This window comes from Primulina tabacum, chromosome 2 (assembly GCF_025594145.1).
Source record: "Primulina tabacum isolate GXHZ01 chromosome 2, ASM2559414v2, whole genome shotgun sequence".
Lineage (NCBI taxonomy): Eukaryota > Viridiplantae > Streptophyta > Magnoliopsida > Lamiales > Gesneriaceae > Primulina > Primulina tabacum.
Window position 1 is genome coordinate 8548573 of NC_134551.1, and position 15225 is coordinate 8563797.

The following is a 15225-nucleotide window of genomic DNA, read 5'->3' on the forward strand; positions in this document are numbered from 1 at the left end:
AATTATTCCGAGCTTTATTTTGTTTTCTCGTTTCTCGCTAGTACATTGTACATCAACTCATCTTCACTATATAAAGATTTGTTTTGATTTTGATAGTATTCCTCGAATAGATTCTTACAAGATAAAGGAAATGAGTATTCATTAGGAAACAAACTCTTTTAAATATCAGAGATCAAATCTAAAGTTTAAGAAACTCAATATTTTATAAAGACAAAACTGTTAATATACAATTTCATTTGAAATGAAAAATTGAATATTTTTAAATTTCTAACAAAATGATTTAACCGAAAACAACAAAACATTTGGATATTATATAATTAAGCACATGTTTTACGATTATTAAAAATAAATTAAATCGAGAATTGAATTATCCGAAATCCAAAAGTTTTCATAGCTATATTTGTACATAACACGAGTATTATTCTGTAAAAGAATCGAAGCCATCTTTTTTTCTCCCCCCCCAAAAAAAAAAATAACTGAAGTTACATTGCAAGTTCTATAATGTTTGGATCAATAAAGTTGATTGCATAAATTAATGGAGCAGATCTCTCGTGAGACAATCTCATAAATTTATTTTCACGAGTCGAGTCAAACCAATCTATAATTAAATTGAAAATTAATAATTTTTAATATAAAAAAATATTTTTCATAAATTGGTTCAGGTTGAAAATCATCTCACAATTTATTTTTTCAAAATTCATAACACAATATAAAAAGCATTTATTGGGAAGAAAACAAATAGTTTCATCCGATTCAAGTTGCACCAAACAGTGGTGCCCTTTGGGATTCCTTAAAAATTATTGACATACTTGATAACATAACATTGATAAAGTTAACATCCCCATGTTATAAACATTCTAAGTTGAGTGGTGCATTATTTTGGTAGATCCGAAAAAATTGTAATTTTGATCATTATATTTATCTTTTACGCTATATTGTCATTTATTATTTAATATTTTACGATTTTGATTTTTTCTCGTGAAAAATTGAGAATGGTGATGTGATAATTTTATTATGGCAAAAATTTGTGTGAGACGGTCTCACGGATCGTATTTTGTGAGACAAATATCTTATTTGGGACATCCATGAAAAAATATTACTTTTTATGCTAAGGTACCGTTTGGTTCATGGTATGAGATATATAGTATAGAGATAAGTAATATTTTGTAATAATAAAATAAATAGAAAATGATAGTTAATATAGTGTTTGATTTAATTGATTTGATTGATTAAATTTGAGATAATATGATATTACCATTTTGTCATTGTTGAAAATATTAATAATATTATTTATTAAGGGTAATATCGTAATTTTATACTATTGATTTGATTGATGTGAGTTAAATTATTACGAATTTGATTGATGTGAAATAAATAATTAATAATTTGATTGATCGAGATAAATAATACTTGTACAAAACAAGTGATATGATAGGACTATTTATATTAGTACTTACAAGTACTTGAACCAAACAGTACCCAAGAGTATTACTTTTTATTGTGAATATCAATAGGGTTGATCCGTCTCACAGATAAAAATTCGTGAGATTGTCTCACAAGAGACCTACGCTTTTACTGTTACATATCATTTTGACAAATTAGCTCATTTTAGACCTAATTTTTCTCGAAGCTTGTTAAATAATTTTGAAAGTTCAAAAAAAAAAAGAAAAAAAAGTTAAATAAAAAAAAATTATTTTGCTTTTTGGAAAATCAATTTCTGCCTTCCCAAGAAAGTAAAGATACATGCATATTTTTGTCGGCCTTTTGAATATGCAAGGATTTGGAGTTAAGTGTAAAGAAAATAAAGTCCACGTGTCACAATATTACTTGACGGTGAAGGGAAATTGTTCGATGTTTAACCAAAAACCAACTATATAAACCCCATTTTGCATCAACTTCGAATCACACATAACTGTTGAACGATCATTTCACATTTTAACGCGCTATCCTTTCCTCTTTCGGGAAGTTTGCTGTTAAATTCATTTGATTCGTAACTTTCCTTCTCTTTAAAGATACACGGGTGATTGTCATTTTCAGAGCATTCAGGTTTTTGAAGCTGCTTCTTGTGGAGGTTAAATTATAGGATCCTGGTAGGTAAAACTTTGGTGTTTTTCAGGATTTTAATTTGATTTACTTTCGTTTGAATTGAAGATGTAAGTTCAAATTTGTGCAAGTGTGGATGTTTTGAAGCATATTGCTCTGGTTTTGAGTTGATTTTCTCATCTGAGGCCGTCTTCTCAGGATTTTGTTACTGGAGGCTTTTAATTTTGTGTATCTCGGGTTCTTTTTCCATGTGATATACAAGATTGAAACTTTCGGAATGATTGCACGTCGAGCTTCTGCTTTGCCTGCTATCGGTGGAGTGTGTTGGTGCGTCAAGCTTGTGTTGTACCTTTGAGTCGATTGAAGAATTAATTTGAGAGTTGAGACCCTCTGTTCCTGACGTCGAATCCTCTAAGACGTCTATAGATTTTTCCCGAATTTGATATTTTCACTTTCTGCTGGTCGCTATCTTGATTTTATGTCCTCCATGCGAAGATAAAAATAGAGAAACAAATACGATGACGAGCGAAAAACTAATTTTTTTAAAAGCTCTTGTGAAAGTGTTTTTTGGTTTTGGTTTAAGTTTGTGTGTTGAGTCAGTGCGCATACTTCTTTGCCTGGGGTCCTTACTTTATCCGGCAAAAGTTCCCGGTTGCAGTGGAAATAAATTTGAATTCATGCACTTTTTGTTGTCACAATTATAAGTTTGTAACTGGACTACGCTGTGGTTTTAAGTTCACTTAACACCTTTGCTTTGTATGTTTTTTTTATTTGATTATCAGATTTCAGAAGTTTTTCTGTGTCTTTTGCTCAACGACGGTGATTGTTCATATTATAATTTATGTAGTCATTTATTTGGCTATGCAGTATAATCTCAAGCAGTCCTAGAAGGTACAAAAATGACAGTCATACCGAAGATCTCTGTCAACGACGGGAACCTTGTGGTTCATGGGAAAACCATTCTCACTGGAGTGCCTGACAACATTGTGCTTACCCCGGGGTCAGGCGTTGGACTTGTTGCAGGGGCGTTCATTGGTGCAACGACCTCTCACAGCAAAAGCCTCCATGTCTTCCCAGTTGGTGCCTTAGAGTGAGCACATGTTATTCAAAATCATCATTTATTCAGAGATTTGTTTTGCAATCCTTAGTGATTATCCTTTTAGGGATGTTTCATAGGTAGACTAGGTTTTCCATTTGTTAGTGGCCCTATTTGACGTATCGATGCTTGATTAGGGATTTTAGGGACATCACCACTGACTTTTTTCATCAATACTTTCATTTTTATAACCATGCGCTTTAAGTAGTTGTTCAAAGAAACAAAATAAATAAATAAAAGAAACAAAATGGCTTGTCAAGTGAATTTAAAGAATAAAACTTTAATCGCTGTTTTTGAGTCCTTCCACGTGATATCTAGGACTTTTTTCTTGTAATTTGCAACATCTAATCAAAATTAATCTTTGACTTATTCTGTCACAGAGGAGTCCGGTTTATGTGCTTATTTCGTTTCAAGCTCTGGTGGATGACTCAGAGAATGGGAACTTGTGGGAAGGACATTCCGCTGGAGACTCAATTCATGCTGGTCGAAAGCAAAGACACGTGCGAAGGCGAGCGTGAAGATGCTCCAACTATTTACACTGTGTTCCTTCCTCTCCTTGAAGGGCAATTTCGTGCTGTTCTTCAGGGCAATGAGAAGAATGAGCTGGAGATCTGCCTTGAGAGTGGTGAGTAGTTCATGGAACCGGAAAGCATTGGATGTATCAGTGTATGCTTAAATGAAACACTGTGCATATCCTGTGGAGACATACGTTCTGCTTTCCCGATTCACATTAAGCCATAAGATCCATTCATCAATGGTGCTATATGTGTAATGGAGTTGGCAACAAGGCGAACACCACTGAGATGGAGAAATGGATAACTCCCTGTTATCACATGCCTGTCTTAATGGAGTTCCTAGGGGTTGTGGGGGAGATAACTAGAGAAAAACAGTAGAAAGAAAAAAAAAAACAACTTTTTTTGTTGTGTCGTTTGATGCAGGTGATAATGCTGTGGAAACAAACCAAGGACTACACCTTGTTTACATGCATGCTGGTACAAATCCTTTTGAAGTTATCAACCAGGCTGTGAAGTAAGCCATTTTCTCTTTGTATAACACGAGCCCCTCCAAATAATGCTTGTTAAGAATTTTATGCACTCTGTGTTCATTCCCTGATGGAATTTTTTTGTGTGAATCAGAGCTGTAGAGAAATACTTGCAAACCTTTCAACACCGTGAAAAGAAGAAGGTGAGATTTTGTTATGCTGCTTTATTTATAACTTATTTTGTTGATCGAGATTCAGATTCGAGCTGTACAACTTATGCTTGCATATTTTGCATGTTGTTTCTTTTGTAGCTTCCCTCCTTCCTTGACTGGCTAGGATGGTGCACATGGGATGCTTTTTACACCGATGTCACTGCAGAAGGTGTTGAAGAAGGACTAAACAGGTCAATCTGGTTATATTTGTCCGTCCTTCGAACGGCATATTTTGATGAATTATGGCTAAACAGTAAATTTGTTTTCTTGTTTATCGTTTCAGCTTGTCCCAGGGAGGAACTCCTCCTCGTTTTTTGATCATAGATGATGGCTGGCAACAGATTGGAAGTGAGGTCAAGGATGATTCGAACTGTGTTGTACAAGAAGGAGCTCAGTAAGGCTTTTTTTTCAAATTATCAATTGTGTGGAGAAGATTTGTGCTTACTTTCATCAGTTATTACAATGGACTAAATGATTTTTCAGTATGCCAGTTGTGTTATGATTCGAGAAGATGAAAATTGCTTGCTTTAACATTTCTGGGGCGATGCCTTTATGTTAATTTTGCAGGTTTGCAAGCAGGCTTACAGGAATTAAAGAGAACACAAAATTTCAGAAAAACGGGAAGAACAATGAAACAGAACCAGGTCTCAAAGTTGTCGTGAGAGATGCCAAGAAGCATCACAATATTAAGTAAGTTCTCTCCAACTTGGTTTCCCTACTCACAGCTCGTGATTTTGCATATGTTGTTTGTTATTCATGGCAATTTTTACACTTTTGTATCCCGACAATGTATTTATTTCCAGGGGATATAACTTTCTTGCCATTTTTTATTGTTATTTACCTAATGTACAAATACGTCTCACATAGGGAAGGTGGTCTTGAATCTTATATGTTGCAATTATGAATCTTCAGGCATGTATACGTATGGCATGCCCTAGCTGGTTACTGGGGTGGAGTGCAGCCTGCAGGACCTGGTATGGAACACTACGACACTGCTTTGGCCTATCCGGTGCAGTCTCCTGGTGTGCTAGGCAACCAACCAGATTTAGTTATGGATAGTCTTGCCGTTCACGGCTTAGGCCTGGTTCACCCCAAGAAGGTCTTCGACTTTTACAACGAGCTTCATGCTTATTTAGCGTCGTGTGGAGTGGATGGTGTCAAAGTTGACGTACAGAACATCATCGAGACTCTCGGTGCTGGTCATGGTGGTAGAGTGTCTCTCACTCGTAGCTATCACCAGGCCCTTGAAGCCTCCATCTCACGGAACTTTCCTGATAATGGATGCATCGCTTGCATGTGTCATAATACGGATGGTATCTATAGTGCCAAGCAAACCGCGGTTGTTCGGGCTTCTGATGATTTCTACCCTCGTGATCCTGCTTCACATACCATCCACATTTCTTCCGTAGCTTACAATACAATATTCTTGGGAGAGTTTATGCAACCGGATTGGGATATGTTCCACGTGAGTTTAAATGAAATTCAATCTTGACAAACCGGAATTCAAGTGCATATTTTGTATCTTTGTTTGTATAGTGTGAAATGTTGACTTGTGCGTTTATATCATAGAGCCTGCACCCAGCCGCGGAGTACCATGCCGCAGCTCGAGCAGTTGGAGGATGTGCAATTTATGTTAGGTAATCCCATTTTTAAACCCGATCATCTCCACAATATCTTTTTTTTTTTAAATTTATTCTGTTCAGTCTCATAATTCTAATGCTTTCCGTCCATCAGTGACAAGCCTGGTAACCACAACTTTGAGCTTTTGAAGAAGTTGGTTCTTCCTGATGGGTCCGTTCTTCGTGCACAATTGCCTGGACGACCAACATTGGACTGTCTCTTCGTCGATCCAGCTAGAGATGGAACAAGGTTTGTGACCTCACCTCTCAGCCAAATGTCCGAAATCTTTCCTAAATATCCTACTATAACTTAAATTTGCCTTTTTGCCCACCTTATATTCTGCAGCTTACTTAAAATCTGGAATGTGAACAAATGTTCCGGATTAGTAGGAGTCTTCAACTGCCAAGGTGCTGGCTGGTGCAAGACAGCAAAGAAGACACGCATTCACGATGCCTCCCCTGGAACTCTGACCAGCTCTGTTCCAAGTGACTGACGTCGATACTCTATCTCAAATTGCTGGATCGGATTGGAATGGAGTTGCAATAGTCTATGCCCACAAATCAGGAGAAATTATTCTCTTGCCAAAAGGCGCAGTCTCTGCCAGTGACACTCAAAGCTCTTGAATACGAACTTTTCCACTTCTGTCCCGTGAAGGTGAGAGCTGCTCTAGTACGTCAAAAAAACCTTATTATCAGCTGTCTCGCTACTAATTAGCTCTTTTCATAACACAGATTATAGCAACAGACGTTTCCTTTGCACCAATTGGCTTGCTGGGTATGTTCAACTCTGGTGGTGCTGTGGAGCAGTTTGATTTCCAGAAAGCACCTGAATGTGATTCGCCTGCAGCAGCAACTGTCACACTTAAGGTCAGGGGAAGTGGCCTCTTTGGAGTCTACTGTTCTCAACGCCCCCAGAAATGCATCATGGATGGCATGGATGCTGAGTTTAACTACAAAGCTGAAACAGGATTGGTAACTCTGTTCATACCAGTTCCGGAGGAGGAAATGTACAGATGGACTATTGAAGTCCAAGTCTAAGCAGTTTTGTAAATTTATTGGAATTAAAGAAATTTGGGTTTAGGGACTTTAGAGGAAGACCCGAGTGGGAAAAATAATCGGAGTTTGTATCAGTTTTCGTGTTAGTGTTATCTTAATAAAATTAGCTATGTTTTCTATGTTTGGCCGAAAATAGATGGAAGTTAGTCCAACGACATCAATGGAGTACATAACCTTGAAAGCTTCAAATAAGATCTCATACAAAAGAAACTGCAATTACACCAGTCACATTTGCACAATGCACGTCTGAAAAGCAGCATAAATCATGCCAATCCATTAAAATCATTATCGATTTAAAGTCATGCAACGTTCAGATACTGCAACGATTCTCACAAATAATTGTATTTCGATGGTTTTTATTTATTTTTAAATGTTTACTGATCGATCTGTCACAATAAACCCACATCAAGAATAAAACTTAGGATTTGCAAATCAGATGAAGGATTGAAAATGACTTACCACATTGGCCTTGATCCTTGACTGGTGTGACAGCCTCTTTCTTTCTCCTATCCATGCTAGGTGGCACAGCACACACATTTTCATATCTAAACGAGGTTGTTTTAGCGTACCATTCTCCGTTTGCCGCCGAATGTTGCACCTTAAGTCCATTTCTAGCAGCCTTAAACTCCTCATCAGTTTGATCAGCAAATGCGTTGTTACCAAGCTTGTAAGGCAGATTTTGAGCTTCGTTAAACTTTTCAACGAACTCAACGTATCCTTAAATATCTTAAAACGCAATGCTTTTTCTTCATTAATTTTATAAACGCGACCATATTGAGTCATCCATTGTTCGTGTCGTTCTAGCATGGACGATGTTGGTACGGTGCGATACACGGTTTGATGGACAAGCAATGCGGAGATAATCAATGACATGGTAAGGAATATGGTGTGTTCCACGCCAAGTGAGACAGCCATATTCTTGGTTGAAATGTAAATATATCAAATAATAGTATGATATCTTCGTGCCTTGTGATAATATTGATTATACCATGTATTTATAGAGAATGAATATTAACGATGTTTCTGCTTTAAAACCATCGGAATCTGATGAAAGTTAAATGATTATTGCAATTAAATAAGTTAAACTATTTTTCCGGGGAGATTAAGGTGAAAAATAGTCACAGACAACTATGGTACCCTTAACGTTGTTTCATTATTGATTGAAATAGACTACTATTTTGAATTAGATTGTCCCAACAAGACCAAAGCTTTTATTAACAGAACTTTGGTTGTTTGGAAACAAATTTAAATATGTTAAAATAAAATAAAAATCCCATTGTAATAAAAATATAAGTTAATTTGTATATACATTCTGTACGTCTCATTCAAATTTACGACCTGTCTATAATTACTTGTTTGAACAGTTTTGTCATTTAAGCGAACGTATTTTGTAGATACTGACAAGGGAATAAGAACGAACTTTAGCTTTTCAAAACTTATTTATTTTCCACAGCCTCTATCCCAGCATCTATTCTTAAGGTTTCTTTGGCTATCGATTTCGTCTGCAGTAAAAGCTATCCATACCAAGGAATTGTATTGCAAAATGTGGATTTAGCAGGGAATGAGGAGGAAAAGCTAAAGCAGAGTGTAACAATGTCAATTTACAGGAGAACGGAACAGTTACGCCAAGCTGCCCTTAAATCTACAATACAGTTAATGATAAAGTGTGGTAGGAAAATGAAGTTTCGTGGATTCTTTATACGATCTAGCATTCATTGGTGCACATAGCATACTAATATATAATAATCATTTTTATTTATTTATTTAAATAATATGAATCTGTTGTATCATAAGCAATGATTGAGGACTGTACTTGTATCTCATTGATACAATGGTACCGTTGTTTGCATATTTGAGGTTATTTTTTAATAGATAGCTGAATAAAACAAAATGCACAGCAAAACAGTTGTCAATATCTACCATGTAATTTTATTCAAGTGGAAAATGTTCTGAATTACAAATATATCTGTTCGAGCTTGAGAGTCTTCTAACGGCGTTTAAATGATGAGGACGGAGTATTTGATGAATCTAGCTAAACAATCTGTTTTATCCGCATGGTGTGGTATATCTGGAAACAAGAATCTGTAAAAAATCAGCAAAGTTTGATTGTCTAGCTACTTTCCAAAGTTTCTATTTCTGCATGTCAAACCACTTATGTTGAATGTTGGGAGAACATAAATACAAGGCGTACCTTATAATTTCGCATATACTCTGAACTTTTCAGGTGCGTCCTTAACAGATTCAGGTATACGCATGTTGCAAAAAAGAGTAACTCTTGAGGATGCAATTAGTGTTTTATTCTCAGGAATGGAGGGATCACATTTCGAAAGTTGCACCTCCCATACCTGCTCAAAAAGTTCAATGGCATTCTTAATTAGAGCAGATGAATTGCATGAATATATACACATTTTCAATTACTAACCTAGCCCCATGCTATTCAAAATAGGTTGCACTAATTTTCATCTGAATATATGTACACCATTCAGGATATTCTCTTCGATAAAAGATTAGTTTTACCAAAAACTTTATGTAGTTCAAACATAATTTTATATTAACATATCCTCCCACATATAATCTTGAGAAAAAACCACTCATTTAAAAAAAAAATCTACCTGAACGGTTTTGCCAACGTTGACTGGTGTAGCCTCAGCAATGACAAAGTCTCCTAACTGCGCGCTCTTTAAATGGTTGATGCTGAGCTGTATTCCAGCCACTCTCTTCAGCCCTGATGCAAGGTGAGCTCCCATGCTTGCGAGAGCCTCAGCTATCAGAGCCGAGACCCCTCCATGCAGCACCTTGAATGGCTGCATATCCAGGTCTCAAATGCTCAATTAAAGAACTCAACCATCAATCACTCGTGTGATGTCATGAAGTTATTAGAAACTACTAATTCCAAAAGTTGAAAATAATGGAAGGTGATCCAATAAAATTTGTATAATTTAACACGTGCACACACATATATGCCGTAGACTATGAAACATAGATCAAGAAACAACATATAAAGCATACAAGTGCATGTCAGTCTAGTATTGGACATCAAAGTCTGAGGAACTAACACACAAGGGAAATTTCAATGAAATATAAAGTGACTGCAGAATAGAAGGATTAGACTTCCATAATCTTGGTATTTAATGGTAGACAAGAATTTAAGAACCAATAGGAGATGCCCTGACAAGAATTTAATACTTCTAAGATATCTTTATAACAAAAAATAACAAATAAGCTAGTATAACGAGTGTTACCTGACAACACTTTGAAGTGACCAGAAGGTGGCCTGAAACTTTGTGAGGTGAAAGGTCATCTATTTCAAATCCAATTGCGTGAAGCGGAGCATCCAAAATCTCTGTATTTGGTCGTCCTCCGGTAGGTGGCGGCGGTGGGTTCATCCTTCTTTGCCTCTTGCTTGCTTCGGGTGCTCTTGTACAAATATTCTAAACTGAAAAAGGCAATCACAGGTTGAATTCTGATCCAAAATGGAATTCTTATACCATCAAATATGGATGTTTAAACTGAAAAAGGCAATCACAGTTTGAATTCTAATACAAAATGGATGTTTATCCTAAATTTTTTCAATTAGATCTCTTATTGAAGCCACAGCTTCTTGTTCATCACAACTTTTTAGACATTTAAGCTGGTAACATTGGTTCAGTATTCATTAACCATGAAAGGAAAGCTTCACAGACTTCCAAAAATCACATTCAATACACAACGCAAAAGCTAAAAGCCAAAATTTTACAAACGCAGAAGAAAAAGTCTCTAAAAATGTAAAACAGATGCCTGAAATCCAGAGCAAAAAGGAAAAAAGAATCGACAATTCAATAACGTAAAAGTTATAAATCAAGGAAAAAAAATAGCACGGCTCAAATCCCAAACGCAAACATAAACTAGTCCCGAATCCCGATTAGTATACCGATTCAACCACGAAAAAGAAAGTTCGATATCCGCAGACAAATGATTTTTATAGAGATACCAAAAAACCCACCAGCAATCCCGTATCGTGAATGCGAATTTGTTCAGAGAAAACGCAGCTTCAAAACGAGTGAAGCAAAAAGGCATCCACCATTTGCATATGTAGGAACCAAAATATATACAATGGTGAGCCGTCGTATTAGGTGAGATAGAGCCTTACATCGGTCAACGCTGATGAGCGCCGCCGCAGTAGCGCCGTGGTGAATCAGCGACTGCGAATCGATACTTTTGACTGTCATATGTGGGCATGAATTTGGTTGGCTTTACGAATTAAAAAATTATATATAATATTTTTCAGAGCCAAATATTAAATTATTTTAATTTTATTCTAAGATATTATAATAATATTTTATAATTCATGCATTAATAAATGAGAGGAGACTTCTAAATTTGACAAATACATTTTAACTAAAAATCTCTATTTACAAATAGGAACAGGTCAAATAGTCTAACAATAGTTTCTAAATTCTAAACTCCAGGTGGTCAGGTCACATTTGTCCACCAGAAATATTATATCTTTATTAATTAATCTATTTATTTAATTTTTTTTTATAATTAGTTACAAATGGTAAAACATATAAACAAAAATTTGTATGAGACGATCTCATGAGTCGTATTTTGTGAGACAGATCTCTTATGTTGGTCATTTATGAAAATTATTATTTTTTATGCTAATATTATTATTTTTTATTGTGAATATCGGTAGGGTTGACCCGTCTCACAGATAAAGATTCGTGAGATCGTCTCACGAAAGACCTATTCAAACACATAAGTGTTAAATTTGTTGCAAACCTGGTCATTTATGTGGTGGATTTCCACATATCAATTGTATGAACAAGTTGATAAAATGTTTTTCTTAATCTCCCTTTCTATCAAAATATTGAAAAATTATAGCATGGCTGCTATTCACTTCCGATGTGACATAGCCTAAGAACTGACCAAAATTTTCAAATTTATACATTCATTTTTTTAATATATTTTATTTTTCTTGAAAATGAATTCCAACTTTATTTGCATATGGCAGATCAATTACAGGGTTTGCTGTTTTTAAATCGTATTTTTATGTTAAAATAAAATATACAAACCTTTTTTTTTAATCTGAAAATTATAAACTGAGATCGATGGAAGCAGCAAACCAAAAAATATACAATGTTTGTTTGTTTATTTGTTTTTTTTTTAAAAAAAATCTCCGGGAAATTTATTTTGGGAAGAAGTAAAAAACTTATTTTTGGGTATTATTTTATGATAGACGATTTTTACTTGTGCATATCGCATCATATAAAAGTTTATTTGGTATTATATTAAACTAAATAATTTAGACACCATCGTTGAAACAACTCAGGCACTTCTTCATTGCACACAAAATTTTAAATGTCTTTTTTGGTTTTATTTAAGGAGTTTATAGAGGTTGAGAATATAAAATATATGTTTGGTTCTATTTTTAAAAAATGTAACTAAAATACAATAGAGATAATTTGATAAAATTATTCTAAATTTTAAATATTATATCATGGTTATTGGTAGAGCCCAGCCTAGCCCATTTTCTCTAAAGCCCAGCCCAATTTTATTAAATTTTAAAAATTAAAATTAATAATAATTGTAACTTTCTCTTCCTCATCAGTATTCGACTTTAATTTTCTTCCAAAAGCTTCAAGAAATTTTGGAGCCTCATACGCCGATTGTAGCCGTTCCGCTTGTCCAAAAATTAAATTAAATACATATTTGGGAAACCATCGATGTTAGCATTCTATTGATACCCATTTTGCAAGAAAAATCGCGAATCCAAGCCACGACCGTAGCCAACCACCACCTATTTCGTCGGAAATCGGGAAGAAACCTTGGTTTAGGTTGTTTGAAGCTTGAATTCGAAGCGTAGGACAAGATTCGAACATTCAGAGGTATATTTTAGATTTTAAAATTTCGAATTTTGGGTATTTTAATTCATTTGAACTTCAACAATTAATATATATTGTATTATCGATCGTATGTGTTATATCACAGCTAATTGGAGATATTAACAAAATTTCAGAATTTATTTGGGCATAATTTCAAAAATTCAGAATTTTATAATTGGGTTTTCGAATTTTAGTGTTCAATAATTAGTGTTTAGATGTTATAAAATTGTCGTATATTAATTTTAGAAATTTTAAAGATTACGTTATGGATTTTTGGAATTTTAGGCTAAAATCTAAATTTGGTGAATATTGGCAAAACAAATAGAAGTTGATGTGAAATAAATTATTTGCCACAAAATCGTATTCTTCGGGAAAATCCTTATGATATTTAAGTGGTAAATTAAATATCAGTCGAGGTACGCATGAACTGTTTCATTATGACGTCTATAATAATGTTGAATGACATTAAGTATTTTGATAGTGAATTGTGGCGTGCCTTATGTGCTTCTGTGAATAACATGATTGCATTCACACATTTATTTGAGTTGATACTATCAGTGCATAGTATTTCGAGCCTTGACTCCGTTGATTGCTATCATTATTGATCTGTTGAGCTGTTGTCATCTATGGAGTGAGTGATATGATTAAATCACTCCTGACATCTCATTGATGGAGCGAGTGATAGGATTAGCACACTCCTGATGACTGCACGAGGACTGACCGGGTCGCTACTGGACCCTCGATGCTACATGTATGGATGAGCGGCGGCTTGATGTTTCGTTGCTGCATTCCTGGCACGGGTGGCCACTGTTCTTGTTGCTGCTGCGTTTCGTTTGGACTCCGTTTTGGTATCCGTTATTTTGTTGTTACCGACATGCATTGCATTGCATTGCATTACTTGATTTTATTTTATGTCAGTTATATTTGTCATAATTTTACTCGTTCATCGTACTGGGGCCTGACCCTCTTTTCTTTTTATGCTGTAGATGTTTTTTATGCTATAGCAGGTTATTCAGGAGGCTTTGATGCATCTGGTGAAGCGTCGGGTAGCGGTGCCCAGTAGTTGGTTTGTCGATTGAGAGTTCTCAGATATATAGTACATATATGTGTCTATTATCTCATCAAGTCATACTTTTTCTAGGGAATATCCTGTGTAGCTGTACTTTACGATGTTTTGGATTGATAGTTGTGTGATCGAACCTAGTCGGCTCTGCATGTGTTAGTCCTGACCGGTGCGGCTGTAGGATGTGAATCGATGTTATGATTTTATTTCAAGTATATAATTGTTGTTTGTGTTGTTTGGAAATTTTTGGGAAGTTATACTTACGAGGATGTCATGCCGAAATTTCTATTGGCCCAAAAGAAAAATTTTTAGTCACTTTCGCTGTTTACATTAATAAATCCTGGTTGTAAAAACAAAATCAACGTTCCATCAATTTTTGAATTTTAATAAAATTAAGCAGATGCTAACGTTGAATCCGAGTTTAAAAAAACATACAAAACTAATTTAGTAAATCAAAAGTCAATAATAAATTTTTTTGGTTATTGCAAAACTCACTTAGTTAAAACAATGATTATTTTGATTGATATAATCTTATACATGACACTCGCTTTCTACATGGTACAAGACCACAAGTAGCTAGCAAAGTAAAGAACTAAGATATCAAAACTTTCACCATGGTTGTAAATTGAAGATGGAATGCGCACATGTTTGTGGTGTAGTAACATAAATATATTCTAACAGACGGCTTCGAATTCACCTTAAAATCATTAAATTGTCATCAACTAGACCGGATTGTGCATTGAGTACATGAGAAGCATTTTTTATTTATTTTTTATATAAATATAGTGCATTTTAACACATTCAGATTATCTTTCTGCATGTACTATTATTATTATTTTTACCATATTATGTACCAAACATTTTGCATTGAATTCTCAAAGTATCTAGACTTTTATCTGTATTCCAAATTTATAAAGAAGCATGATAATTTATAATTATTTTTGATCCTACTTAATAATTAGCATAAATTACTAATAAAACTACATAAACATAATCAAATTAAGAAGGAAATATCTATGTCACTTAGCTAACACAATTATTACAAAAATATTCAAGTAAGAGGCAGCTTTTTAAATAATTGCCATTATCTTTGGCAATTAATGCCACCTAAGATCCTCCCAACTCGATAATTAATGCCAACCTTATTAAAAATTAAATTAAAGATTATCTTTATTTAGTTGAAAATTAGTCATGTGAAAATTTAAAATATATTATATTTTAGTTATTAATTATCTTATAAAATATATTGGTGTAATTATTTTTTGCAGTGCGAAAATCTTGAATTGAAAA

The 15225-nt window shown here is 34.6% G+C and overlaps 2 protein-coding genes and 1 long non-coding RNA gene across 5 annotated transcripts; 2 read left to right on the top strand and 1 right to left on the bottom strand.

The window, feature by feature from the left end:
- The first annotated feature begins 1905 nt into the window (after positions 1–1905).
- Positions 1906–7127, top strand: LOC142529490 (putative galactinol--sucrose galactosyltransferase 2). The gene is given in 15 exon segments (XM_075635044.1): positions 1906–2090; positions 2911–3133; positions 3520–3764; positions 4078–4168; positions 4276–4324; positions 4433–4524; positions 4617–4727; positions 4901–5023; positions 5246–5798; positions 5903–5970; positions 6068–6202; positions 6299–6425; positions 6427–6534; positions 6536–6607; positions 6685–7127. Coding segments are annotated over 14 exon segments (2271 nt in total). The 5' UTR covers positions 1906–2090; positions 2911–2942; the 3' UTR covers positions 6991–7127.
- A 1757-nt stretch (positions 7128–8884) lies between these two features.
- LOC142529510 (1,4-dihydroxy-2-naphthoyl-CoA thioesterase 1-like) lies at positions 8885–11255 on the bottom strand. Of its 3 annotated transcripts, none has more exons than XM_075635073.1 (5): positions 11138–11255; positions 10251–10444; positions 9621–9812; positions 9200–9353; positions 8885–9090 (listed from the first exon to the last, which is right to left on the bottom strand). In XM_075635073.1, the coding sequence occupies exons 2-4, from the start codon at positions 10392–10394 to the stop codon at positions 9201–9203; spliced, it is 489 nt and encodes a 162-aa protein (XP_075491188.1). In that variant the 5' UTR covers positions 10395–10444; positions 11138–11255; the 3' UTR covers positions 8885–9090; position 9200. The 3 variants fall into 3 exon arrangements, with proteins under 3 accessions (XP_075491188.1, XP_075491190.1, XP_075491182.1); XM_075635075.1 differs by having other exon boundaries at positions 8885–9076; positions 10991–11229; XM_075635067.1 differs by having other exon boundaries at positions 10991–11228.
- Positions 11256–12606: 1351 nt separating this feature from the next.
- Positions 12607–14217, top strand: LOC142537370 (uncharacterized). Its single transcript, XR_012818533.1, has 2 exons — positions 12607–13720; positions 13859–14217. It is a non-coding gene; the product is annotated as an uncharacterized LOC142537370 (long non-coding RNA).
- Positions 14218–15225: the final 1008 nt, after the last annotated feature.